Raw genomic sequence first — 25,723 nt, forward strand, 5'->3', positions numbered from 1 at the left:
CAGTCGGCCCGAATACCAGAGAGAAGGCTGACGCCGGTCATGGCGCTTTAGACTGACGCCAGTACGTCAGGGTACTAATGCGCATGACCGACGCCATATCCTCAGTCTTTTTGCCGCATGGTCCGATGCAGAAGCAATTTTAGTGCAGGTTGGCGTTCTGAGATATTTCAAACCGGAGTTTCAGACCGAAACAGAGTTGGCTAAGTACCCGCTGGGGAACATTTTGGTTTTTCTTGCCTCAGTATTTAACCGGATGTCAGAAAAAGTGAATAACTGTATTTCTTGTGGGAAGCAGATACCGCATAGGGATTATCATACATTGTGTATACCTTGTTTAGGGCCTGAGCACGACGTTGTTGGTTGCCGCTCTTGTGCTAGATTTAACAAACGCACTATTAAGAGGAGGCTAGATGTGCCAGGCTAGTGTTTGGGAAGCGTTGCAATTATAATATGCCGCCGGATGCTCCGACCGGCTTCATCCAAGAAGCGCAAGGACAAAACAGTGAAGCCTAGGGTTGATGAACCGGCAGCCCCGGACGTCGGTTCTTTAGTAGGCTCAGTGGAGCCAGAGGTTTTGCCAGGAGTTTCCATGGAGTCTCAGGCAGAAACTTTACTGTTACAGGATGTGCCCTCTCAGGAGGTAGGCCAGGCTGAGGGGCTTCTCAGGTAACTGTTCTTCCCTCTCTTCCCAAGGTAGTTAGGGCCTCTCCTTCTGTTGCCAAAGCTTCTTTTAGAGGTAGGCCAAGTTCAGCTTCTGTGGGGCTTCTCCTAGCATTTCGGCTCTGTGCCTAAGAAACATATGCTTAAAATGGCAGAAGATTTGATTACTATGATTAGAGGTTCTATGCCCCGCCTGATAAGAGGCCTAGGGTGGAACAGGAGTTTGATAGTTTTGAACAGTGTTCACAGGCTTCAGAGTCTTCTGTGGAAGACTTACAGGAGTATCCTACTTATTCTGATTCTGATGTGGATGATTCCACTCCTACAGCTTCTCCTCCTGAGGATTTCTCATTTTCAGAGACTCTACACTCCATGAGGGAGCACTTTAAATGGGAAGGCCAGGATTACTCTGATTCCAGGAAAAGGCTTAGGGAATTCTTGTTTTACCCCAGCATAGGCCCTTAGCTATTCCTCCTGTGTTGAATGTGGTGGAGGATGTTTTTGCTGAGGCTTCCCTGAATCCTGACTCCTACCTCCTGCTCCTGTTAAGCCTGATAGGTATTATAGGGTGCCCAAGCTCATAAGTATCTGTTTAAGAGTCCTAGGCGGACCCAGAAACTGTTTCTCAGGGGCCTAAAGGTGTTAAAGCTTCTGTGGTTAAAAATCCTGTACCCTCTGATAAAGAGGCAAGGGCTTTGGATAGGTGGGGAAAGAAAGTGTATACTTCTTCCACTCTAGCCATGAGGGCGTTGAATTGTCAGTTTCACATGCTAAAATATCAAAATTATCTCCTTTCACAATTGAAATCTAAGGTGGATGCTTTGGCGGAAGGTATTGAGTGTAAAGAGTTGCTGGATTTGGTTCATGTGTCTGAACAAGTGGGTAAGCATTCTTTGCAGTGTGGTTTTGATGCTGTACAGGCCTCCTCGAGGGTGGCTGCTACTAGTTCTGTTCTTCGCAGGCATGCCTGGTTGAAGGATCAGAATTTAGCTGAGCATGTTAAGACAAGGATTTTGGATGCTCCTTTACAGTCTGATGTGTTGTTTGGATCGCCTGTGGAAGCAGTTTTAAAGAAAATGGAGGACAAAGCTAAGTCTATGCAGACTGTTAAAGATTTTTTGCAGGTGCAGCCTCCGAAGTTTAGTAGAAATTGGCCTGCTAAGGGGTGGACATATCCTGCTTATGATTCCCAGTCTAGGGGTAGGTCTAGACGTGGCAGGGGCAGGGCTCAAGGTTCTTTTAGGCCTAGATCAGGGAGTTCACCTGCTCAGACTTCTGGTGAGGGCAGGGGTCAGTCCTTTCGTAAACAGACCCAATGACCTGCCTTTTCAGCTGCCAGTGGATTCTCGCCTGGCAGCTCCTTTGGGAGGAAGACTGTCTCTTTTCAAAGAAAATTGGGATTTAATTACTCAAGACAGATGGGTGTTGGATATCATTCATCACGGTTACAGATTTTATTTCCACACTATGCCCCCTTCAAAGGCATGCCAGACGTTCCTCCTCCACAAAGAAAAGAGGCTCACAAGCAAGTTTCTCAGTTACTCCAGATGGGGGCCATTCAGCCAGTCCCTGTATCAGAAAGGGGCCTAGGATTTTATTCTCGCCTGTTCCTAGTACCAAAGAAGGGGAACACGTGGAGACCAATTTTGGATTTATCTATCCTCAACACTTATCTGGACATTCCCAAGTTCAAGATGTTGACGCTACAACAGCTTTTACCTCTGCTGGGCAAAGATCACTGGATGGTAACTTTAGATCTCAAGGAAGCTTACCTTCATGTGCCTATAAGGCTAGGCTGCAGGAAGTATCTGCGGTTTCGAACTGGAGATTTTCATTATCAGTTCTCTGCATTGCCCTTTGGCTTATCTACTGCCCAGAGTATTCACAAAGGTTCTGGCTCCAGTGATAGCTTACTTCAGGCTTCAAGGAATTCAAATCTATCCTTATTTGGACGACTGCCTGATTCTGGCTCAAGAAAAGGAAGACCTTCTACAGCATCTGGAATATGTCATAGCAGTGCTAAGATGCCTAGGGTATTCTGTGAACGAAATAAAGTCCAGTCTAGTACCCTCTCAAGACATGTGCTTTCTGGGTGTGAGACTGAATACAGCAGCCCAGATGGCCTTTTAACCCCGGACAAACAAAAGAGTCTGTCACTTTACTTCCATCAACTATCTCATCAGTCCGTGCTGACTGCAAGGACAGTCCTTCAAGCATTAGGGTTCATGGCATCTTGTATTCTGGTGCTTCCCAATGCCAAACTGCATATGAGGAAGCTGCAATGGTATCTCAAAAATGTATGGACACAGCACTGCCAGGATTTGGACACTGTCATTCAATTAATTCCTTGCCTTCAAAAAGAATTCTTGTGGTGGGCTCAGGAATGTCACCTAAACAAGGGACTCTCTGTGACCCGCCAGAGGCGAGTCAGATTTTAACGACAGATGCCTCGGACATTGCTTGGGGAGCTCATCTAAATGGAAAGTGGATACAAGACAAGTGGCCTGCCAGACTACAGCATCTACATATCAACATGAAGGAGATGTTAGCAGTCCAGTTTGCATTGATGGCTTTCAAGGAGTTACTTCTTCCAGGGCAGGTGTTGATTCTAACAGACAACACAACTGTCATGTGGTACATCAACAAGCAAGGGGAACACATTCTTATCCTCTACGCTGGCAGGCAATGATTTTATGGGAGACTGCTAAGCCTGCAACCAAATCTTCAGGCAAGGTTTCTGCCAGGAGCACAGAACTCCTTAGCAGATGTGTTAAGCAGACAAATCATGGATCCCCACGAGTGGAAACTGGATCTTCATGTATTTCAGAAATTGACAGTGTCATGGGGAACTCCAGACATAGATCTGTTCGCTTCTCCACTAAACCACCAGCTGCCAAAGTATTGCACAAAGGGGTTTCATCACACAGCTTGGAAAGTGGATGCTCTGTCTTTCAGTTGGAAAAACCTTCATGTCTATGCCTTTCCACCTCTGCCTCTTCTTCCAAAGGTACTATTAAAGGTCAGACAAGACAGGCCAAGGATGATTTTGATAGCTCCAGATTGGCCTCGGCAACACTGGTATCCACTACTACGGAGTCTGGTAAAGAAGCCTCCTGGCCTTTACCTCTGATTCCTCATCTGTTATCTCAGAAGGACGGTCATCTGCTCAATGTCAAGCTTCACTCTCTTCATCTAACAGCCTGGCATATTCTCTGTTGAAACACAGCAGGTCTCAACTTCCTCAACAAGTTTTAAATGTGATTATGGAAGCTAGAAGACCTAGTACAAGGAAGGTGTACGCAGAAAAATGGAAGAGATTTTTATTTTGGGGTACAGCAAAGAATTTGGAGATTTCTGAGCCTAATTTGAGTGTGGCTCTTCAATATCTTACTGAGTTATTGGACAAAGGTTTGTCCTTCTCTTCCATTAAGATTCATGCTGCAGCAATTTCAGCTCACTATGATTGTGACCCACCTTTGTTTTCGATCCTTTGTTCAAGCAGTTTCTTAGAGGGGCAAAGAATTTAAGACCCCAATGAGAGCTCCTACTCCTGCTTGGGATCTCAATTTTGTGTTGGAAAACTTACTCTACAACCTTTGAGCCTGCGGCTACTGCTGAATTGAAATACTTGTCATGGAAGACTGCTTTTCTGTTGGCTATTACTTCTGCAAGAAGGGTGTCTGAGTTGCAGGCCCTTATGGCAGTAGAGCCCTTTTGATTTTCCATAAGGATAGGGTATCATTACGCACTAATCCTTCCTTTATGCCTAAGGTGGTTTCTAGTGTGGCTTTAAACCAAACTATTCATTTGCCTACTTTTATGCAGACCCCAAAATAAAGGGGAAAAGATTTTGCACACTTTAGATGTACACAGGCAATTGCGATATTATTTAAGCAGGACTAAGGATTTTAGGCAGTCTCAGCAGTTGTTTGTTTCTTTTGCTTTGAGTTCACAGGGCAAGCCTGTGTCAAAACAAACTATTTCCAGGTGGATTGGCTTTTGCATTGCATTTTGTTATTCCCATCATGGCAAGGAGATTCCAGCTGGGATTAGGCCTCATTCCACTAAGGCTACTGCCACTTCAACAGCATTTCTCAGGGGGGTGGCAACTAAGGATATTTTGGAAGCAGCTACTTGGAGTTCAGTTCATACTTTCTCTAAGCATTATCACCTTCCTATCTACTCTAAGTCTAGGGCTGGTTTTGCCACAGCTGTTTTGCAAGGCATGTTGTCAGCTCCTACTTCTTTATAAATTGCCAGCCTCCTTACCTCTGCTTTGGGATTCTACCCAATAGTCAGGACTGCAGCAATGGAAGACGAAGAACATAGTACAGTTTTGTACCTACCATAAATGTAGATGTTCGAGGATTCCATTGCTGCAGTCCAATTACCTCCCTCCTTCCCTCTGTATTTAGGGGTGGTTGTGTAGGTGAGTTTACATGCTTATGTTTTGTATATATATCTTGCTGTATATATTGTACATGTTTTGGTGCAGGTTTTCTGGGACTTGTCTTTTAGGGTCTTCTGACATCTGGGGCAAGAAAAGACTGAGGATATGACGCCGGTCATGCGCATTAGTACCCTGACGCACTGACGTCAGTCTAAGGCGCCATGACCGGCGTCAGCCTTATACTCTGGTATTCGGGCCGACTGGACGCGGACTATACCCAATAGTCAGGACTGCAGCAATGGAATCCTCGAACATCTACATTTATGGTAGGTACAAAACTGTACTTTTTGGGTACTGGTAAATTTTGTACCTCTGCATTGCAGCTTTTTGGTTACTGGTTTCATTGTAAACTTCATGTGTGCTGTCTTGGTAATTTTGGATGTCTGTATTCCTTAGGATGTAGGATCTGACCAAGAGTCATCCCACTACTTGCAGGCTAGACAGAAGCTGGAAAACCTTTTGAACAAGAACATGCGGATCAGGATGACAGATGGCAGAACTCTTATTGGGTCTTTCCTATGCACTGACCGCAACTGTAACATCATCCTTGGCTCTGCACAGGAATATTTAAAATCTGCAGGTGAGTTTGAGATTTTAAACTTTGCAACAATTGAAGTATTTAGAATGTAGGTCATACTCTGCTCTGTTTGGAGGTTTTGACCCTCTACTAGAAACTGTGGGGCAGCTTATAGGGAAAGAGGTATCCCTGGGGAGTGACAGTTGTCCTGTGTTGCCAGTGTGGATTTCTGACAACCTATGAGAAACCCAATATTTTACTGAATTGTTAAGTGTAGTGGGGCAAGAACAGTGTGCTGTTGAAAGTGTTTTGGAGTCGTTTTTGGATATTTGACATACACAGGTAGAATTGTGATAGACAGTAAAGATGTTTTTAGAATAACTTGGAGTATTTAACATCCCCTGGGAAAATGCATTTACTAAGGAGAGAATACTGTGGTATTACATTTGCTTTGGAAATAACTTCCTTAACATCTAGATTACTGAAGGTGGTATATGGGAATATAAACGCCATGGAAAATGCACTGTGGTGACACTGTGTGTGTGTGCTGTTAAAGGGAAAAGCAATGAATGCTGACTCTTAACTTTATAAAAAAGTTATGTGACACATTTGTCTGTCTAAAAAGACTTCATCAGAATGAACCACATTACACAATCCCATTCTAAAAATGATAGGTGTAAGAAGTCACATGTTTTACAACAGTCAAAAACAGAGCCTAACTTGTGAAAGTGAACAGTGTAAAAAAAAAAAAAAAGATTAAAATGATCATTATGTGAAATATTTAAAAATGAGTTTCAAAATGAGTAAACAGTTACTTTAATTGTGCAGTAGTTTTTAAAAGTAACTCACAAGTGACTTCATAAATGTGTATGAAGTAGTGTATTTATGGTAATGTTAAAATAGCTAAGAATAAACATGAAAGTTATTTGTTTCTGTGTATTTAATGGGTTTTAACATGAGTCTGTGTTTGACAGAGAAATAATTTAGTATCTCTGCAGCATTAATCTTCATCTACCCATTCCAGGTCACATTTCTCAGTGAAACTGTTTGTCGGTGCCCAATTAATTTATTTGACTTTATTTATGCATGTATGTATTTTTATGTATTTATTTAAAAGGACTTTTTTTTTTCCTCCTGACATACGACAGTCTGGTTTTGATCTTGTTAGACGTTGAGACTTCAGCCTGTCCTTTGGTCAAGAAAGCTCTGAGTTTTTTTGTTCATTTGTACATCCGTTTCATACCAGCATGTACTCTGGTGGTAAGGCAGTATGCAGTGTGTAAGGAATGTCCCAGAAGTTTTGTACACTGTCTGAATGTCCATTCCTTTGCAGGCTATGACAGTTTAGATGCTCATCGTGTTACCCTGCTGCAGTCATCACACTTGGGTTATCTTGTCATCAGGCGGTCCCGCAGTCGGCCTGAATTCCAAAGTCTTGGTCCAGCGTCGGTTGCTGTCGCTTCTTCCTTGATGTCAGTGCACCAGGGATATATATAATGCATCCGACACCATTTTCTCCAGTCTTTCTTGCCGCGCGGTGCCCGAAGCAGAAGCAGTTCGCAAGTGCCGGTCGGCCGACTCCTGAGATTTTCAAAGTCGAATTTCAGATCCGAAGTCTTCAATAAAGCTAAGTACCCCGTTGGGGAAACTTTTCTTGCCTCAGACCGATGTTAGAAAAAGTTAACATTGTATTTCTTGTGGGAAGCAAATACCTCATAAGGATTTTCATTCTTCCTGTATATCTTGCCTAGGCCCAGACCACAACGTCACTGGTTGTCGCTTTTGTGCTAGGTTCAATAATCGTACTATAAAAAGACGCTTTGATTTCGCACAACACTACTTCGGTAGCAAGTTTAACTACACAATGCCGTCGGAGCAACCGACTGCCAGCGTGCACAAAAAACGCAAGGATAAGGACAGGCAGCCTAGACCCAAGCCAGACTCCAAGGCCTCGGCTGGGACGGTCTCCAGTTCACCGGTTTTCAGTGAGGCTCCTACGCAGCCCCTGGCTACCGCAGATTTGGAACCCGAGACCGCTTCGGAGCCTTTGGCGGAGAGTGCTAGGTCGACGCAGCCATTTTGTTTAGCCCCTACCGACGACACTGCAGAAAGAGATGTCGGTGCTGCAGAAACACCTTCGGTTTCTGAAGGCATCTTCAGACCGACGAAGCTCACCATAAAAACGTATCCTAAGCTTAAGACTCCTATTAAACCAAAAAAGACTGCACTTCAGTCTCCAGTTCAAGGCCCCATGTCTAAGAAACAGATGCTTAAAATGGCGGATGATTTGATCTCTTTAATCAGGGCCCCCCGACAAAAGGCCTAGACAAGAGGAAGATTATGCCTCCTCTGATCAAGTGTCTATTTCTGCAGGCTCCTCTGAGGACCAAGATTACTCTTTTCCCCCTTATGAAGATTCTGATGCTGAGGATTCCATTCCCTCAGCTTCTCCTCCTGAAGACTACTCCTTTGGGGAATCTTTACACACTGAGGGAACATTTTCACTGGGAAGGTCAGGACTACTCTGACTCAAAGAAAAGGCTCTGAGTTTCTTTTACTCCCCCAGCACAGACGTCTTGCCATCCCCCCAGTTTTAGACATTGTGGATGATGTTTACTTAGAATCTAGTTTGAATCCAGATTCTCTGCCTCCTGCTCCAGCCAAACCAGACAGATATTAGAGTGCCTGACTCCCACAAATTCCTTTATAAAAGCCCTGTTGCTGATCCAGAGACTCTCTCCCAAGGTCCCAAAGGGGCTAAGGCTTCTATGGCAAAAAATCCTGTATCCTCTGAAAGGGACTCCAGAGCACTAGACAGGTGGGGGGGGGGAAAGGTTTACACCTCAGCCACTCTAGCTATGAGAGCACTAAATTGTCAATTTCACATGCTAAAATATCAGCAATTTCTAATGTCTCCATTAAGACAAAAAATGAGCACACTCCCTCAACAGTCTGAATTGAAAGAAATGCAGGATCTGTTGCATGCAACTGAACAGGTGGGCAAACATACTTTACAATGTGGGTTTGATTCTTTAGAGGCTTCCTGCAGTGCAGCTGTCACTGGGTCTGTTATACTTGGTTAAAGGAACAAACTCTGCCTGATCATGTTAAAGCAAAGCTTCTAGATGCTCCCTTACAGCAGGATGTCCTATTTGGAGTTAAAGCAAAAGAAGTCTTAAAGAAAATGGAGAAAATGGAGGATAAGGCAAAATCTATGCAGACAGTCAAAAGATTTTCTACAGGTACAGCCCCCTCGCTTCAGCAGAAGTTGGCCAACAAAAAATTGGTCCTTTCCAGCTACTGACAGACCACAGAGGGGTAAATACAGACGCCCAAGAGGCAGAGGGCAGCCACAAGCCCAATACAAACCTCGACAATGGGGCACTGCAACACAGAAGGGAGGAGAAGACAGGCCCCAAACTACTAGAAGGCAAACTCAATGACTTGCACCTCATATGGCCAAGCAACACTCTCTTGGCAGCTCCCTTGGGAGGAAAACTAGCACTTTTTTCAGACAACTGGCACATTGTCACAAAGGACAAATGGGTCCTAGACATAATTTCACGAGGATACAGATTCCATTCCACACCTTGCCAATGAAAAGAGGAATGCCACACCTGCCACAAAATCAATGGGCAGAGGCACAAAAACAAATTACAGCTCTCATGGACATGAGAGCCATTCAACTGGTACCTACACGGGAGCAAGGCCAAGGATTTTACTCAAGACTCTTTCTAGTCCCCAGAAAGGACAATGCCTGGAGACCAATTCTGGACCTTTCAATTCTAAACACCTTCTTACAAGTACCCAAATTCAAGATGCTAACACTACAGCAGCTTCTTCCCGTGTTGGGCAAGAAAGCATGGCTAGTAACGTTGGACCTCAAGGAGTCATGCCTGCATGTCCCTATCAGACAAAGTTGCAGAAGATACCTCTGTTTCATTGCAGGTTCAACCCATTACCAATTCTCTGCACTACCCTTTGGCTTATCCACTGTGCCCAGGGTCTTCACAAAATGCCTGGCACCAGTTATTGCATACTGCAGACAAAGAGGAATTCAAATATAACCATACCTGGACGACTGCCTCATCCAAGCAGAAAGCAAGGACCATCCTCTTACAACATCTGGCTTTTGTAAAACATCTTCTAAGTTGCCTGGGGTACACAGTAAATGAAAAGGAATCAAAACTAGTACCCTCACAAAATATGACATTCCTGGGTGCCAGCTTGAATACAACGGCCCAGAAGGCTTATCTGACACCAGACAAACAACAACAACTGACTCAATATTTCAAAACAATGGCAACAAAGGCCCAACTCCCTGCAAGAAAAATTCTGCAGGCCTTGGGCTTCATGGCATCTTGCATACTACTAATACCATTATGCAAAGCTGCATATGAGGAAATTACAGTGGTACCTAAAAAGCGTATGGTCTCAGCACAGCCACAGCTTGGACACAATGATATCTCTCATTCCCTGCCTTCAACAAGAGTTTCTATGGTGGTCACAAGCATGTCACCTCAACAAGGGTCAGCCTTTCACCTTGCCCCCAGCCAGGCAAACTATGACAACAGATGCATCGGACTATGCCTGGGGGGCACACATGGCAGGACAGTGCGTTCAAGGCATATGGACTGCAGATCAAAGGAATCTGCACATCAATCAAAAAGAGATGCTAGCTGTATAGAATGCTCTGACAGCCTTCAAGAACCTGTTACATCCAGGACAACTTACAATAAGGATGGACAACACCACAGTAATGTGGAACATAAACAAACAAGGGGGTACGCACTCCTACCCTCTATGCAGGCAAGCAATGACCTTATGGAACACAGCACTGGCTTACCAAGTTTAGTTACAAGCTCAATTCCAGCCAGGAAAAAAGAACACATTGGCAGATGACCTCAGCAGAAACTTCATGGATCCCCACGAGTGGAAACTGGATCCACAAGTATTTGCAATGATGACTCAGTTCCCAGACATAGACCTGTTTGCCAGCCCCCAAAACTATCAGCTAACAAAATTTTGTACAAGGACACTTCACCATCAAGCTTGGAAAATGGACGCACTCTCATTCAGTTGGAAAAACCTGACAGTATATGCCTTCCCTCCATTGCCTCTTCTCACAAAGGTGCTTCTGAAAGTCAGAAAGGAGAGACCACGACTGATACTCATAGCCTCAGACTGGCCACACCAGCACTGGTACCCACTTTTAAGGAATATGGCCGAGGGCCCACCTTGGATTTTACCACAAATTGCCCATTTGCTCACACAGCAAAACAATCAGATTCTACACAGCCAGCTCAAAACCTTAAATTTGGCTGCATGGCAAATCACCTAAGCATTCAGCCAGCTCCTCTTCCTCAAGCAGTTATGGATGTTATCCTGGAAGCTAGGAGGCCCAGCACCAGGAAGGCCTACTCGGACAAATGGAAAAGGTTTTGTGGCTGGAACCAAGCTAAAGGCCAAAATACATACCCTTCAGCCTCACATGCCTCAGATTCTACAGTATTTAACGGAGATGTTGCACAAAGGACTTTCTTTTTCTTCCATTAAAATGCACAAAGGAGTTTCTTTTTCTTCCATTAAAATCCACGCATCAGCTATTTCAGCCCACTACAACACGGATCCACCCTTATTTTCACATCCACTTCTAAGGCAGTTCCTCAGAGGAGCAAAAAATATTAGGCCTCCCAGGAGAGCACCTACACCAACATGGGACCTCAATTTTCTTCTGGAAAAACTTACTCTACCTCCCTTTGAACCAGCTTTCTCTGCTGATCTAAAGTTTATATCATGGAAAACTGCCCTGCTGCTAGCAATAACTTCAGCCAGAAGAGTCTCAGAGCTTTAGGCACTAATGGCAGTGGAACCTTTCCTCATTTTCCATCAAGACAGAGTTTCTCAACGAACTAATCCTTCCTTCATGCCTAAGGTGGTATCTAGTGTGGCTTTAAATCAAACCATCCACTTACCCACCTTCTTTCCAAATCCACAGAACAAAGGAGAAAGACTCCTGCATTCCTTGGACATTCACAGGCAACTTCGTTACTACTTGGATAAAACTAAGGTTTTCAGAAAATCTGACCAGCTCTTTGTTTCCTATGCTACAGCTTCGCAGGGGAAGGCTATATCAAAACAAACCATTTCCAAATGGATAGGACATTGCATTCGTTTTTGCTATACCCATCATGGAAAACCAGTTCCTGCTACCATAAGGCCCCACTCTACCAGGGCAACAGCTACATCTACAGCCTTCCTCAGGGGGGGGTCCCAACCAAGGAGATTTTGGAAGCTGCAACTTGGAGTTCAGTGCACACCTTCACCAAACACTACCACTTACCACTTTAAGACTAGAGCTGGCTTCACCACTGCAGTTCTGCAGGGCCTTCTAGCCTCCTCTAACCCTCTTTGACTCCTCCTCCTATCCTTAGCTTTGGGATTCTACCCAAGTGTGATGACTGCAGCAGGGTAACACGATGAACATAGTACAGTTTTGTACCTACCATAAATGTAGATGTTCGAGTGTACACCCTGCTGCAGTCCAGGTTACCCTCCCTCCATCCCCTCTGATCTAACTGGCTAAATCTTTACAATAACTTCCTGATGTATTTGCTTATAGCTGGAGGGATGTTGTGTTTGTGCTAAATTTCTTAAATTGGTACTAATTACTGACCACCTTTTTGGGGGCACCTGACATTTGGGGCAAGAAAAACTGAAGAAAATGGCATCTGATGCATTATATATACCCCTGGCGCACTGACGTCAGGGAAGAAGCGACAGCAACCGACGCCGGACCAAGACTTTGGAATTCAGGCCGACTGCGGGACCGCCTGACGACAAGATAACCCGTCCGACTGCAGGACCGCCTGACGACAAGATAACCCAAGTGTGATGACTGCCGCAGGGTGTACACTCAAACATCTACATTTATGGTAGGTACAAAACTGTACTTTATGGCTACTGCAATAGTGATCTGTTCTAACATCTACTGTTATAGTAAATCAGCTTACATTATAGTACTTTCTCTTTTTGTTGCTGGATTTTGTAGTTGACAAAAAAGCAAGCATTTATCATTTTTATACTTCTTGTAGCCTTCTGATGCAGAGAAAAGGGGTTAAAAAGACATATGTATCCTAAATAGTAGGAGAAAAGGCCAATATGTGCTGTCTAGTTGAGGTTAACTGAGTGATCAGTGGAAGCAGGAGAATACTAGGCAGTCTCTCTGAACTTTGTGAGGCAGAGTAGTCCAAATATGACACTTCCTCTTATGGAAGTGCTGTTTTCTTTACTTGCACAGTAATGGCAAGTGTGTCACCAGTCTTGATATCTACTTGGAACTTGGTTCATTGGTCGGCAGTTGGCAGTTTGATAAAGGCCTCCGGGGCAGAAGAATGCTGTTAAGTTTTACAACCTTTCCACACACTGATTTTGATGACCATATTTGAGGTCCAGAGGAGGATTTAGTAGATAAAACTGGCAGCACAGAGCAATTGTGGCTTTTTCAAAAGCAGCAAAGACTGTCTAATCACAATCCAAAACACCAAAAACAAACTTGAAACAAACGGCTCGTTGAAAGCTGGAGATGTAGGTACCAGAATTGTGCTTGAAAGGAAAATTTGCTTAAAAACTTTTTTTTAAATCACTGTTCGTAGGTTTAAAATCCAATCCTTTTATTTATAGTACTTTTGTCTTTTTATTTGAAGGGCATCACCAGTCAAACAGTCAAATTACACTCCTGCTTAAAACGTATTTTAGACCTGTAAAAGTCACTCAATACACACGCTACAAGCTCTAGGGAAATAAACCTCAACACAACAATGAATAGGACATGCTGGAGGGATAGATTCCCTTCGCAGAGACTTCCCTTACTATGGAGCAGGGTCCCGATCTACATAAGACAGAGCCCCTCACTATAACTCTTCAAGAGGAACCTTGATGAGTGCATGGGTAACAAAGTTCACACCAGGAATCACACCAACAGCACTACTAGATAGGGGCCAAGGGTACTAGCTGCTAGTACAAGGGTCTAGGGAACTACTAAAGGGGCGGTGAATACCGCACAACATGGCTGGGCTAATGTATGCCTTCGGGCAGATAGCCCAGTGCCACCCTATGAACCTGTAATAAAACCATGTGATTTTCAAGCCTCCCACCAAGCTCCACCCAATTCATAAAGCACTTTTACTTCATAGCAGTTTACAAAACTCGAACGACACGCTCTTATAAGGTTAGCATAGCAGTCAGGGTATCTACCCCCACAAGCAAAAGGTTCAAGGTTTGACTCTTATCTAGGGCAAGCCACCAGGCTACAGGTGCCCCATGATGGCACCCAGCCCAGCACCACCCCATAAAAGTAAGATTTTCTAAATACAAATTCAAACTTTCCTTTGAATGTTGGTCGTTAATAAAACCAACTTAAATACATTTACAAGGTCCTTCTCTTTCATTCGGTGTAATTTGTTCAGATATGATGAATTTAAAACAATGGGGTAGGGTGTTGCTGTACAATTTTAAGCATTGCTCTTGTAGTTTTCTGTTTTTTAATGTCGTAAATGTGTTCATAGACTCTCTCCCCAAGTCTTTTCTCTGTCTTACCAATGTAAAAGCATGTGCATGCTGAACAAAAGTGCACAGTATACCACCCATTTTGTATTGCAGTCGAAATGCCCTTTAATTGTGATTTCAGGGGAGGAGATACGGCAGTCCTTCTTAACAAGAATATGTTAACATTGAGGGTAATTCCCACACTTGAACAGTCCAGGATTGTTGGTGCTAATAATTACCTTGGGTATACTCAACCATTTTTCGAACATTGCATTTAAATTCTTCCCCCTTTTGTATACCTCATGTGAACGTGAGCCAACATTTTCGATTATCCCCTGGTCACTCCTTAAGTTGGGCCAGTTTCTTATCAAAATGTCCTTTATCGCCATACAGTCAGTTGTAAAAGTGGTAATAAAGATGCACTTAAGTCCTCTGATTTTTAGGGTGTGGTTGAAGTCTGGGTAGTAGTAGGCTCAATCCCCTTACTCCAATATCCATTGTTGTGGCAGATAGCCTTCTTATTTTCCAAAATTGGATTAAATGTCTTTTGTTCTTGCTTAATCATAACTTCATACATTAAGTAGTCAATTAAGTCATTTGGATCCATAGTACTTTAAATATTTATTTATTTTATTTATTTATTTCCAGTTTGATTACCGGGGAAGTCCACTGGGCCAGAACGTACCCATTTTCAGTGGAGGCCCGGGGAGAAAAGCTCCAAAAGCAAAGCAAATTAATCTAAGTTACATGGTGTAAAAGATAGTAATAAAATATGTACATTTGAAATTACATTACATTGATACAGTTAGTAAAAAAAAAAGCAAATACACGCAGTATACTTCAAAAAACATCATTCAGGAAGGTAGATAATAGATTTAGTAGTTTCCTTCAAGTAGCAGGTTAAACTGTATGAGAAGAAGGTCTAAGGTTACATGCTATTTACAATATTTACATATGAGGAGTAGAGAGAGTGAGAAAGTACATAAACTGAGAGTAGATTAAGGTTTGATCAAGCAGTGATCGGGAGAGAAAAGAGAAGAAAAAAAAAAGTATTAGGGTAGAGTAGAGAGAAAGGATATAGAGGGTTCAAGGGGAAATTATTTAGATTTATGTAGGATGTAAGCAGGTATACTTATGTTTACTGGACAAGTAAGAGAAAAGTTGGGTTTTGAAGGCTTCAGTGTTAGATGTTGTTCTAAGAGAAGAAGGGAGAGAGTTCCATTTCCTGCCAAGAGAGTAGGAGAGAAGGAGTTGGCCAGCAGGGAGATTGGGTTTGTGGATGGCGATTAAATTTTGGTGTTCAGATCTTCGAGATCTGTTTGGGGTGTATGGCGGAAGGATGTTTTCTAGGGCTGGGCATTTATCAGGGTAGAATATTAATTTGTGAGCAGTGGTTAGTTGGAGGTATTCTAGGTAGTTGGGGAGTTCTAGCCAGTTCAGAGTTTGTAGGGAAAGACAATGATGAGAAGAGGTTTTAGATTTGGTAGCAAATTTAGAGATTTTATTATAGCAGATTTCGAGTTTAGTGGAGATGGAAGAAGACAGGTTAGTAAGGAGAGGGGCTCCATATAGTAGAGATGGTAGAAGATAGGTAATTGCTAAGGAATGCCTTGCGGAGTTGGAGAGAAAGCAGTTGTTCTTATAGAGCATACCTAGCTTTTGGTGGGTTTTCTTTATGTTTTGTTGTATGTGGCTATCAAATCTGAGGTGCTCGTCTATAGTGATGCCAAGGAGTTTTGCAGATGGGACCACCTCTATGGATGACATGGTTTGGCTTATGATTTTGAATGCTGTTTTATCAAATGTGCAAGCCCTGGAGGGAGCGAAGAGAAGAATTTTAGATTTATTCGAGTTGAGAGAGAGATGGTTTTGGTGCATCCAGTTCTCTGTAGTTGAAAAAGCTATTTGGGTTTTTGTCAGTAGTTCGGGAATGTTGTAGGCGGTGCAGACTAAGGTAGAATCATCTGCGTATTGGATGACTGTTGTGTCTGGGATGGCAGAGTGAAGGTTATTTATGAAGATGTTGAAAAGCATGGGTCCAAGGATGGACCCCTGGGAAACGCCAGTGGGTGTAGGTAAGAAGGAGGAGGTAGAGTTGTTCCATTTGACAGCTTGGGATCTGTCTGATAAGTAGCTAGAGAACCAGGATAGAGTATCAGGGGAGAAATGAAGGTTTGATAGATGAAAGAGAAGGTGTCTGTGAGAGATGGTGTCAAAGGCTTTAGACAGATCTAGCAGTACAGTGGAAACTATTAACCCAGAATCCCTGGATTGATTGACTGTTTCTAAGAAGGATAGTAAGGCAGTAATGGTGCTGTGTCCAGGGCGGAAACCATGTTGGGTGGGTGTTAGGAGGTGGTTATGGGTTAAGAAAGGCATTGTGTTTTTGCCTCCTTTATGAAGTGGGAGAATGTAGGCAGATCTCCAAAGCATAGGAACATATGACTCTTTTAGAGATCTGTTAATTAAGATGCTGATAGGGAGAGCAATACCTTCGGCAGCACATTTAAGGAAAGAGGAGGGGATGTTATCAGGGGCATTAGAGCATGGCTTTAGTTTAGATAAGAGTCTTTTTATGAATATAGTTCAAACAGGTTTCAGCTGGAAGTTGGGAGGACAGTTAAAGGGGTTGTTGGGAGCAGAGGAAAGAGTGTTGGATGTATTATTGTTAGGGAAGGATTTAGTAAGATTAGCTATGGATTCTGTAAAGAATTTGTTGGAGAGAGCTTGGATCTGAGTCAGTTTTACTAGGGTCTGGGCAAGGGTTATTCCTGGATCCTGGATGGAGAAGGGAATTAACTGATTTCCAGAACTGTTTGGGGTTCTTATTATGATTGGACTGTAGTTTATAGTAGTAGTTTTTTTTGTCCTGGGTGATTAGTTTTTTGGCTAGGTTGCGGAGTTGGGTGTATTGGAGCAGGGAAGAAGGGATTTTATTTTTCTGGTATAGTTTCCAAGATTTGTCCCTTTGATGCATGACTTGTTTTGTTTCTTTGGATAGCCAGGGGGCAGAGTTAGCTTTGACTCGTTTGTTTCTTGGAGGAGCTAGGGAGTTAAGGGTATTTAGGAAGATAGAGTTAAACTGTTCTACAGCTTTGTCTAGGGGAAGTGTATTTAGGGTCTGCCAGTTGGTATGTTTAAGAATGTTTGAGAAGATAGTGGGGTTGAAGTTGCTGAGATTGAGTGTGGATGTTGTGGTGTAGATATTGGGTAGAGTTAGCGGAGCGGTGTATAAAAGTAGGGAGATGGTCACTGAAGGTGTCAGGGATAGTGCCTGAAAGAGTTATTTTGTTTGGATGAGAGACAAGAATCCAGTCAATGGTAGATCCTGGGGGATGTGTCCTTCAACCTCTGACAGTCGTCCCAAAAAGTTTCATCAACTGTCGCCATTCTTCCAGCCCAAACAAATTTGTCCCTTCAATACTGCTCTCTCTTGACTTAACAGATGAGAGCTGGCAAATGAAGGAAACTGTTAGAGTAAGTGGGGTAAGTTTCAGATACAAACATCTGATTTGTTGCATCTTTCAAGAGGATGTCAGGATAGGCAATCTGGTCATTGTTACATTCATGTGTAAAATTTAAAAACTCTGTAGTTGCGTTAATGTACTCTATAAATATCTGGATGTCTTCTCTGTTCCCATCTCGGAGGATAAACATATCATCCAGGAATCTGGTATAAAATCTACAATGGGAAAAGAATTTTGAAACAAACAAGTATTTCTTCCACTGGACCATTACGATATTGGTGAACAGACCCCCCCCCACATGGTGAACCCATAGTGACATCCTTTTTCCTCAAAGACAAGGTCATTATTTTTTAGCACCATCTCCAATAGATTCTCATAAAGATTAATATGTTTTTGCTGTATCCCTTTTTGGTGCAAAAATTCAACAAACCACTCCATCCCCAGTTCATGTGGTATGACTATGTACAGGTCCTTTACATCTGTTGTGATAAATGTATGACACCTTGAATGATACGGTATTCATCTTACGGGGAATCTCCTATGCGTCCTTACAGAAGTGTTTTTCATCCATAACCAGGGATGTTATGTAGTCCAATCTCGCCTACATTCTTACTCACGGGTTCGGAGCCGAATATCGGCTCCGACTCGGCCAACTTTTATTTTCTAACATGAAGTTTCTTATTGGCTGGGCTAAACAGGTATCCCATGTTGCACTGCTCCATAGCCCCAGATCTCGTTTGCCACTCGTGTAGCTAGGACGTGGTCTCGCTTGGGGTTTCTGTAGATGCCTTGGTGGTGGCAGCGGCCACACAGCAGGAAGTAGCAGAGTCTTCTTCCTCTGCCAATCCTCCCAACAAGGAGTCCAGGAGCATGGACTGGTATGGGAAGTGTACCCTCTCGTCAGCGACGTTCACCCCGCGGTCGCTGAACTATCTTTGTCATTTTACTCTGCTCCAGAGATCTCCTGAAGGAGTTAGGAGATACTCTAGCAGCGGGTAACGTACCTGAGGCGTTAGCGCACACTGTTAATGCCCAGGTGTCTCCCCTTAGTTCGATTGTCAACTCATCCTTGAGGCTCATTTCGTATGCAGCCGAGGGGGCGAGTAGGGCAGCTAGTTCGGGAGTAGCCCTCAGGAGGCAAGCCTGGATGCGCCTGTGTCATTTCGCGGAGGCCTTCAAGTCTTCCTTCACTGACGCCCCCTTTGATGGGTCCTCACTTTTTGGGACCAAAGTGAAAGACACCCTCACCAGATGCGAGCAAGAGGGAAAGACCCTGTCTGCCGTAGTGGTACATTTTTCCCTCCCCTCTAGGCCTTATCCCAAGGCTCCGAGAGAAGGGAAGATGTGGTTCAAGAAATCACAGAAGTTTTTCCCTGCCGCACAAGGTGAGTCCCCCTCCAGAAGTAGAGGAGGGGGAGGTTATTCTGGAAGATGCCGCCCTAGAGGCAGAGGAAACCCTCGCAATTCGGGAGACCGTGATTCCTTTCGCGGTTCCTCTTATCATCGTTCCTGATGTGTTGCCCGACTGCTATTCCGGAGCCAGTCGGGGGCCGCATTTTGTTGTATCCGGAAGCCTGGGAAAGCATCACCCAGGATCGATGGATGCTACGAATAGTTTCCGGAGGTTATGCCATTCCCTTTTTGTCAGACCCCCCCCCCCCTCCAGTCAGGAGATTCCTGGACGTTCCACCCAGTCAAAGGGATCACGCAGCATTAGAAGTCTCAAAGCTGCTAAAGAAAGGAGTCATCCAACCTGTCCCCTCAGACCAAATCGGATTATGGACTTACTCAAGACTCTTTTTGGTGCCAAAAAGAACAGGGGACCTGAGACCCATTCTAGATTTCAGCCGATTAAACCACTGCGTTCTGAAGTCCAAGTTCCGAATGGTCACCCTTCAGTCCATTTTCCCGTTGCTGGGAAAAGTGTGGATGTGCTCCATCGACCTCAAGGATGCTTACTACCATATAAAAATGGACAGAGCATCCAGGAGTCAGTTACGCTTCCGGCTGGGAGCCAGTCATTTTCAGTTTCGTGCCCTGCCCTTTGGTCTCACCACAGCCCCTAGGGTGTTCACCAAGTGCTTGGCGGTGGTAACAGCTCACTTGAGACGTCAAGGATTCCAAGGGTTTCCATACCTGGACAACTGGCTCCTCACTGCCCCCACCAGGCATCTTCTCATCCGGGCCAGGGACGCTACCATTACCTTCTGTCAACAACTAGGAATTGCCTTGAACTGGAAAAAATCTGCCTTGCTGCCCTCACAGCATGTCACATTTATAGGCGCAGAGCTAGACACTGTCCAAATGCGGGCCTTCCTGCCTCAAGAAAGGATCGGAGTGTTGCAGAATCAGGTTCACTCTTTATTACCCCTCAGGAAATTACAAGCGAGATGGGTGCTTCAGCTTCTGGGCTCCATGGCAGCTACCATTATGTTAGTGTCTCTAGCGAGATTACACATGAGGCTTCTTCAGTGGCTTTTCTTTGCCCAGTGGTCTTTTCAGAAACTCCCCCCTTTCCCACCAGATCCTACTCATGGACCGATGCAAGCAGGATCCCAGTTGGTGGCTATGTTCCACCAATCTGGACGAGGGGAAACCATTTATCCCTTCGGCACCTGTCGCCACAGTGACCACGGACGCCTCCCAGATGGGGTGGGGGGAATTATCTTGGTAGGACGGTCCAAGGCACGTGGCAGGATCACGAGGTACATCTGCACATCAATGTTTTAGAGATGAGAGCAGTGTTATTGGCGTTGCGGGCATTCCAGAGCTCTCTTCCTCTTGGAATGATTGCAATTCACTCGGACAACATGTCCGTTGTGTGGTACCTAAACAAGCAAGGAGGAACCAGATCTTACCTCCTGTGCAGAGAGGCCATGCGAGTGTGGCAGTGGGCAGTGTCTTCCCAACGGTTTTTAGTGGCAACGTACATTCTGGGGAAGGCCAATGTGATAGCAGACAGGCTGAGCAGAGCTATTCTGATGCCTTACGAGTGGTCCCTGAACCTACTGGCTGCAGAACAGATTTTCAGCAGGTGGGGTCAGCATTGCTGCGATCTTTTTGACAGCCCCCTCAATGCCAAATGCAGCAGCTACTTCACCCTGATCCCCCCACAGGGGGTGTCACTCAGGGACACTCTAGTCCACGATTGGCCCCCCAGTCTGCTCTATGCTTTCCCTCAGTTTCCTCTGTTACCAAGAGTGATTCAGAAAGCCATATCCTCGGGAAGCAAGATGATTCTAATTGCCCCACACTGGCCTCGCCAAGTCTGGTTCTCCTTTCTTCATCAGTTCGCGGTGGACAGTCCTTGGATTCTGGACCCAGTACCAGACCTACTGACGCACATGTCTGGGCAGTTCCATCCCTCCCTGCGGACCTCAGGTTGACAGCCTGGCTACTCCACTTCCATCGTTAGTCAGACTTCATCGATGTTCTTCGTCTTCCCTTGCTGCAGTCCTGACAATTGGGTATAGTCCGCGTCCCAGTCGGCCCGAATACCAGAGTATAAGGCTGACGTCGGTCATGGCGCCTTAGACTGACGTCAGTACGTCAGGGTACTAATGCGCATGACCGACGTCATTTCCTCAGTCTTTTTTGCCGCATGGTCCGATGCAGAAGCAATTTTGCGAGTGCAGGTTGGCGTTCTGAGATTTTCCGAAACCGGAGTTTCAGACCGGATACAGAGTTGGCTAAGTAACCCCGTTGGGGAACATTTTGGTTTTTTCTTGCCTCAGTATTTAACCGGATGTCAGAAAAAGTGAATAACTGTATTTCTTGTGGGAAGCAGATACCGCATAGGGATTATCATACATTGTGTATACCTTGTTTAGGGCCTGAGCACGACGTTGTTGGTTGCCGCTCTTGTGCTAGATTTAACAAGCGCACTATTAAGAGGAGGCTTGATTGTGCTAGGTTAGTGTTTGGGAAGCGTTGCAATTATAATATGCCGTCGGATGCTCCGACGCCTGCTTCATCTAAGAAGCGCAAGGACAAAACAGTGAAGTCTAGGGGTGAGGAACCGGCAGTCCCGGACGTCGGTCCTTTAGAAGGCTCAGGGGAGCCAGAGGTTTTGCCAGGAGTCTCTATGGAGTCTCAGGCAGATACTTTACTGTTACAGGATGTGCCCTCTCAGGAGGTAGGCCAGGCTGAAGGGGCTTCTCAGGTAACTGTTCTTCCCTCTCTTCCCAAGGTAGTTAGGGCCTCTCCTTCTGTTGCCAAAGCTTCTTTTAGAGGAAGGCCAAGTTCAGCTTCTGTAGGGGCTTCTCCTAGCATTTCGGGCTCTATGCCTAAGAAACATATGCTTAAAATGGCAGAAGATTTGATTACTTTGATTAGAGGTTCTATGCCCCACCTGATAAGAGGCCTAGGGTGGAACAGGAGTTTGATAGTTTTGAACAGTGTTCACAGGCTTCAGAGTCTTCTGTGGAAGACTTGCAAGAGTTTCCTACTTATTCTGATTCTGATGTGGATGATTCCACTCCTTCAGCTTCTCCTCCTGAGGATTTCTCATTTTCAGAGACTCTTCACTCCATGAGGGAGCACTTTAAATGGGAAGGCCAAGATTACTCTGACTCCAGAAAAAGGCTTAGGGAATTCTTGTTTTTGCCCCAGCATAGGCCTTTAGCTATTCCTCCTGTGTTGAATGTGGTGGAGGATGTTTTTGCAGAGGCTTCTCTGAACCCTGATTCCTTGCCTCCTGCTCCTGTTAAGCCTGATAGGTATTATAGGGTGCCCGAAGCTCATAAGTATTTGTTTAAGAGTCCCAGGGCGGACCCAGAAATTGTTTCTCAGGGGCCTAAAGGTGTTAAAGCTTCTGTGGTTAAAAATCCTGTACCCTCTGATAAAGAGGCAAGGGCTTTGGATAGGTGGGGTAAGAAAGTTTATACTTCTTCCACTCTAGCCATGAGGGCGTTGAATTGTCAATTTCATATGCTGAAATATCAGAATTATCTCCTTTCACAATTGAAATCTAAGGTGGATGCTTTGGCGGAAGGTATTGAGTGTAAAGAATTGCTGGATTTGGTTCATGTGTCTGAACAAGTGGGTAAGCATTCTTTGCAGTGTGGTTTTGATGCTGTTCAGGCCTCCTCGAGGGTGGCTGCTACTAGTTCTGTTCTTCGCAGACATGCATGGTTGAAGGATCAGAATTTAGCTGAGCATGTTAAGACCAGGATTTTGGATGCTCCTTTACAGTCTGATGTGTTGTTTGGACCGCCTGTGGAAGCAGTTTTAAAGAAAATGGAGGACAAAGCTAAGTCTATGCAGACTGTTAAAGATTTTTTGCAGGTGCAGCCTCCGAAGTTTAGTAGAAATTGGCCTGCTAAGGGGTGGGCATATCCTGCTTATGGTTCCCAGTCTAGGGGTAGGTCTAGACGTGGTAGGGGCAGGGCTCAAGGTTCGTTTAGGCCTAGATCAGACAGTTCACCTGCTCAGACTTCTGGTGAGGGCAGGGGTCAGTCCTTTCGTAAGCAGAACCAATGACCTGCCTTTTCAGCTGCCAGTGGACTCTCGTCTGGCAGCTCCTTTGGGAGGAAGATTGTCTCTTTTCAAAGAAAATTGGGATTTAATCACTCAAGACAGATGGGTGCTGGATATCATTCATCACGGGTACAGATTTTATTTCCACACAATGCCCCCTTTCAAAGGCATGCCAGATGTTCCTCCTCCACAAAGAAAAGAGGCTCGCAAGCAAGTTTCTCAGTTACTCCAGATAGGGGCTATTCAGCCAGTCCCTGTGTCAGAAAGGGGCTTCGGATTTTATTCTCGCCTGTTCCTAGTACCAAAGAAGGGGAACACATGGAGACCAATTTTGGATTTATCTATCCTCAACACTTATCTGGACATTCCCAAGTTCAAGATGTTGACGTTACAGCAACTGTTACCTCTGCTGGGCAAGGATCACTGGATGGTAACTTTGGATCTCAAGGAAGCTTACCTTCATGTGCCCATAAGGCTAAGTTGCAGAAAGTATCCGGCGTTTCGAACCGGAGATTCTCATTAGCAGTTCTCTGCATTGCCCTTTGGCTTATCTACTGCGCAGAGTATTCACAAAGGTTCTGGCTCCAGTGATAGCTTACTTCAGGCTTCAAGGCATTCAAATTTATCCTTACTTGGACGACTGCCTGATTCTGGCTCAAGAAAAGGAACACCTTCTACAGCATCTGGAATATGTCATAGCAGTGCTAAGATGCCTAGGGTATTCTGTGAACGAAATAAAGTCCAGTCTAGTACCCTCTCAAGACATGTGCTTTCTGGGTGTGAGACTGAATACAGCAGCCCAGATGGCCTTTTTAACCCCGGACAAACAAAAGAGTCTGTCACTTTACTTCCATCAACTATCTCATCAGTCCGTGCTGACTGCAAGGACAGTCCTTCAAGCATTAGGGTTCATGGCATCTTGTATTCTGGTGCTTCCCAATGCCAAACTGCATATGAGGAAGCTGCAATGGTATCTCAAAGATGTATGGACACAGCACTGCCAAGATTTGGACACTGTCATTCAAATAATACCTTGCCTTCAAAAGGAATTCTTGTGGTGGGCTCAGGAATGTCACCTAAACAAGGGACTCTCTGTGACACGCACAGAGGCGAATCAGATTTTAACGACAGATGCCTCAGACACTGCTTGGGGAGCTCATCTAAATGGAAAGTGGATACAAGACAAGTGGCCTGCCAGACTACAGCATCTACATATCAACATGAAGGAGATGTTAGCAGTCCAGTTTGCATTGATGGCGTTCAAGGAGTTACTTCTTCCAGGGCAGGTGTTGATTCTGACAGACAACACAACTGTCATGTGGTACATCAACAAGCAAGGGGTACACATTCTTATCCTCTATGCAGGCAAGCAATGATTTTATGGGAGACTGCGTTAAGCCTGCAACTGACTCTTCAGGCAAGGTTTCTGCCAGGAGCACAGAACTCCCTAGCAGATGTATTAAGCAGACAAATCATGGATCCCCACGAGTGGAAACTGGATCTTCATGTATTTCAGAAATTGACAGTGTCATGGGGAACTCCAGACATAGATCTGTTCGCTTCTCCACTAAACCACCAGCTGCCAAAGTATTGCACAAAGGGGTTTCATCACACAGCTTGGAAAGTGGATGCTCTGTCTTTCAGTTGGAAAAACCTTCATGTCTATGCCTTTCCTCCTCTACCTCTTCTTCCAAAGGTATTACTAAAGGTCAGACAGGACAGGCCAAGGATGATTTTGATAGCTCCAGATTGGCCTCGGCAACACTGGTACCCACTTCTAAGGAGTCTTGTAAAGAAGCCTCCATGGCCTTTACCTCTGATTCCTCATCTGTTATCTCAGAAGGACGGTCATCTGCTCAATGTCAAGCTTCAATCTCTTCATCTCACAGCTTGGCATATTCTGTGTTGAAGCATGGTAGGTCTCAGCTTCCTCAACAAGTTTTAAATGTGATTATGGAAGCTAGAAGGCCTAGTACTAGGAGAGTGTACGCAGAAAAATGGAAGAGATTTTTATTTTGGAGTACAGCAAAGAATTTGGAGATTTCAGAGCCTAATTTGAGTGTGGCTCTTCAATATCTTACTGAATTATTGGACAAAGGTTTGTCTTTCTCTTCCATAAAGATTCATGCTGCAGCAATTTCAGCTCACTATGATTGTGACCCACCTTTGTTTTCGCATCCTTTGTTCAAGCAGTTTCTTAGAGGGGCAAAGAATATAAGGCCCCCACGTAGAGCTCCTACTCCTGCTTGGGATCTCAATTTTGTGTTGGAAAAACTTACTCTACAACCTTTTGAGCCTGCAGCTACTGCTGAATTGAAATATTTGTCATGGAAGACTGCTTTTCTGTTGGCTATTACTTCTGCAAGAAGGGTGTCTGAGTTGCAGGCCCTTATGGCAGTAGAGCCCTTTGTGATTTTCCATAAGGACAGGGTATCATTACGTACTAATCCTTCCTTTATGCCTAAGGTGGTTTCTAGTGTGGCTTTAAACCAAACTATTCATTTGCCTACGTTTTTTGCAGATCCTCAAAATAAAGGGGAAAAGATTTTGCACACTTTAGATGTACACAGGCAATTGCGTTATTATTTGAGCAGGACTAAAGAT

The 25,723-nt window shown here is 44.6% G+C and overlaps 1 protein-coding gene across 3 annotated transcripts in view; it reads left to right on the plus strand.

The window, feature by feature from the left end:
- The window catches only part of NAA38 (N-alpha-acetyltransferase 38, NatC auxiliary subunit), a 491,136-nt gene that overhangs the window by 302,961 nt on the left and 162,452 nt on the right, over nucleotides 1–25,723 (plus strand). For all 3 annotated transcript variants that reach the window (XM_044077284.1, XM_044077285.1, XM_044077283.1), the window contains exon 2: nucleotides 5,507–5,690. In XM_044077284.1, coding sequence (XP_043933219.1) covers nucleotides 5,507–5,690 — 184 coding nt within the window. The remainder of the gene's footprint in view (nucleotides 1–5,506; nucleotides 5,691–25,723) is intronic.

Source organism: Protopterus annectens, chromosome 7.part0 (assembly GCF_019279795.1).
Source record: "Protopterus annectens isolate FY-2018-M chromosome 7.part0, PAN1.0, whole genome shotgun sequence".
Lineage (NCBI taxonomy): Eukaryota > Metazoa > Chordata > Ceratodontiformes > Protopteridae > Protopterus > Protopterus annectens.